Genomic DNA, 3231 nt, shown 5'->3' with positions numbered 1-3231 from the left:
AACTGAAAGCAAAGATTGATTCTCTTGAATACAAAATCATCCACCATCTTACAAAATATAAATTTGATCCCCAACAATCGCATGCATCCTCATCCTACCAGTGAGCCCCCCAACTGTCGACATCAAGAAGGAAGCCCCAATTCTTATTATTGACATCCAGAAGGAAGCCCTAGCAAATGTAATTCCTTCATCTGTCTACAAAAAGGAGGAAGCATCAGCTGTTGCACTCCCTTCTCCTACAAATAGCAAGGAGATAGCCCCCCTTCCTCTTATCGATAGCAAAAAGGAAGTCGTAGATGTTATAGTTTCTTAGGATGAGGATATAAAAATAAGAGAAAAGAACAAGAAAGGTAAAACTAAAAATCTTAACAACAAGAATAAGAATAGAATAGAGCCCCCACATGTACAACAAGCCCCCAACTGATCCAATTCGGCCTCAGTGTCTTGTGGGCATATCATCTGCTTGAAGAATGCAACTTCCTTCTCCAAAACATTCTTTATATTTAGCAGTTGTTACTCATTTTTTCTTTCAGCAGCATATATCCAAAGTTTTATGTAACAAAAGTCCTAAATATTGGGGCGCTTTCATGAGTTTTTTTTCTTAAAGATGAGCCTAAATCCTATACCCTAAATTTGAACAAATTTGGCATTTGAAAAAGTCAAAATGGATCGGGCAAATAAGAGAGAAATAAAAAATAAAATACATTAAATATATGTTTGTACACTCCACTTTTCGAGAAACTATTATGTGCGGAGTCCGAACGTAGAAGATCTTCCAGATTACTGGACGCACTGCGTACGCTCTGCTTACACTCTGCTTACACTATGCGTATTTGTAGATACGTAGCAAATAAGCATCAAATCCTCACAACTAATTATTTGCTGCTTATTTATTGCGTATCTACAAATATGCAGTATATACGCAGTAAATACGCAGAGCTTACACATAAGGTACACAGTAATCCGGAAGATCCTCTACGTTTGGACTCTGTACATAATAGTTTCCCCCACTTTTCACGAGTTGTTTGGAGGCAGAGCTACATCCGAATTCCGTACAAAATAATTTCTCCTTCCGCTTCCGTATTGGTCTCACACCCTACCTTTCCTTCAACCGCCAGGCCTTTTACTAACGGGAAATTATTCTATGCGGAGTCTGAACGTAAACGATCTTCTGGATTACTGGACGCACTACGTACGCTCTGCTTACACTCTACATATTTATAGATACTCAACAAACAAATAACAAATCATCCCAACTAATTATTTACTATTTATTTAGTGTGTATCTTCAGAGCTTACTCAAGCTTGCATAGATTCTATGCGTTTTCCCCTTACCAACTACCCTCCGTTGCCCACGTCACCCTGAATCGATTCTTCGCTAACCTTCTCCACCATCCTCCACGCTGTCGCCGCCATCTTGTCCGCCGCTGTTGTCTACATCTTCATCTCACCCAGAGCTGAAGTCGACACATTGAAAACCCTAACTCTTTTTGTCTCGTCGGCCAACTGAGAAGGCGGCTTCTTCAACATCGCGGCGTACATGAACATTTAGTCACCCGAGCCTGGTGTGTGATAATCTGGTGCATCAACAATCACTGGCCTAGCGGACCTCAACCCAATTCACCGACAATTTCTTCCTACGTCTCTAAGAACTCCTCTGCTGCTTTTACCCGCTTCAAGGCTATCTCAGCATGCGAATTCAACGAACTGTTGGTCTTTTAAGTGTTCTCCGGTTCCTCCGTTCGGAAAGATCGGTTCCCCTCACGGATAGTCCCATTAACGTGGGGGGAAGATGCGCTCCTTGGCAAGGTACTTTGCTACTCTTATTGTTTGCTTTTACCATATCAGTGTATATATCTTTTTTATGGCTATTTGTAGAGTTGATGTGCTTATTTCCTTATCGGAATGTTCTCATAGTTTCCTTAATGATTGAATGCGACGAACCTATTTTATTGATTGGATTAATCTGTGGCTCGTGTGTTCTAACTTCTAAGCTAGTTGTTCCTAATCTGTGGATGGCGTTAAAATTGGAATATAATAGACCTATATTGACGCTTTTGTTATGGGAAAGTGATGATCATAAGGACTGTCTGTCATTTTCTTAAAAACATTTTAATTTTCTCAAAGGATAGAAACCTACTCCAAATATTTTATTATAAGGCATGTTACAGATAAAGAGGGCGCATAACTTGTTACAGACTGCATTTCAAATAGAAGCTAGCGAATATTTAGTTTAAAGAAGTTCAAAAGTTGGACTCGAACATGGGACCTATGCTTTGGCAACTAGGGAGCATGCTTCTTGAGCTAGAGCTCTTTTGTGGAGAATTTTTTCTAATGGTCTCTTCATTTGATTTATAAATAGGTTGTTTAAGACTATGGGGATAAATATTTCCATATAAGGAAAATAATTCAACTTTTTTTGGAAGTCCTGACTATTCTAAATGTACTACACTGTTGTTCTTATTTTTTGTTTTGATTAATGTGGAATTAGTTAATTTAGCAAAGGGGCCAAGACTTGTTTATGCATTTAAAGGATGTTCATGCTTTAGGATGCACAAAACTATAGATTCCGTATGGAGTCAGAGAATATGAAATTTTGAATTCCATGATTTCGCTTATGTAGTTGTATTGCGCAGAGAACTAAAATGAGAATTGTGCAATCAGTTGTCCTAAAGTTTATTTGTTCTTTATTTTATATGGAAAATTTTAATTCAACAACAACAACAACATCAAGCCTTTATCCCACTACGTGGGGTCGGCTACATGAATCCTTTTTCTCCATTGTGTCCTATTAAAAGTCAAATTCTCGTTTAAATCTAATAAAGAAAGGTCATTCCTAATATTTTCTAACCAAGTCTTTTTAGGTCTACCCCTACCTTTCTTAACATAAGTCAAATCTAATACCTCCACTCTCCTAACCGGGTCATCACAAGGCAGCCGTTTTATGTGACCAAAACCATCTAAGGCGACTTTCTCTAATCTTATCTTCTACTGGAGCTACTCCAACCTTTTCACGTATATGCTCATTTCGTATCCTATCTCTAAGGGTAAAGCCACTCATCCACCTGAGCATCCTCATCTCTGCCACACTTAACTTAGTATTATGCTTCTCTTTTAATGGCCAACATTCGGCACCATAAAGCATTGCAGGCCTCACTACCATCTTATAGAATTTCCCCTTAAGTTTGAGGGGTACATTTCTATCACATAACAAACCCGATGCATTCCTCC

The 3231-nt window shown here is 38.7% G+C and overlaps 1 protein-coding gene across 2 annotated transcripts in view; it reads left to right on the top strand.

Annotated features, from left to right (window-relative positions):
• Positions 1-1277: 1277 nt before the first annotated feature.
• LOC110105449 (kinesin light chain 3) overlaps positions 1278-3231 on the top strand; it is a gene marked incomplete in the record, with an annotated part of 49817 nt that continues 47863 nt past the window's right edge. For both annotated transcript variants that reach the window (XM_020834961.2, XM_020834960.2), the window contains 1 exon segment: positions 1278-1809. In XM_020834961.2, the coding sequence (XP_020690620.1) occupies positions 1793-1809 (17 nt within the window).

The sequence above is a fragment of the Dendrobium catenatum genome, unplaced genomic scaffold (genome assembly GCF_001605985.2).
Source record: "Dendrobium catenatum unplaced genomic scaffold, ASM160598v2 fragScaff_scaffold_621, whole genome shotgun sequence".
NCBI classification, from domain to species: domain Eukaryota; kingdom Viridiplantae; phylum Streptophyta; class Magnoliopsida; order Asparagales; family Orchidaceae; genus Dendrobium; species Dendrobium catenatum.
The sequence above is the reverse complement of the archived record's forward strand: the minus strand, read 5'-3'. Positions and strand labels throughout refer to the sequence as shown.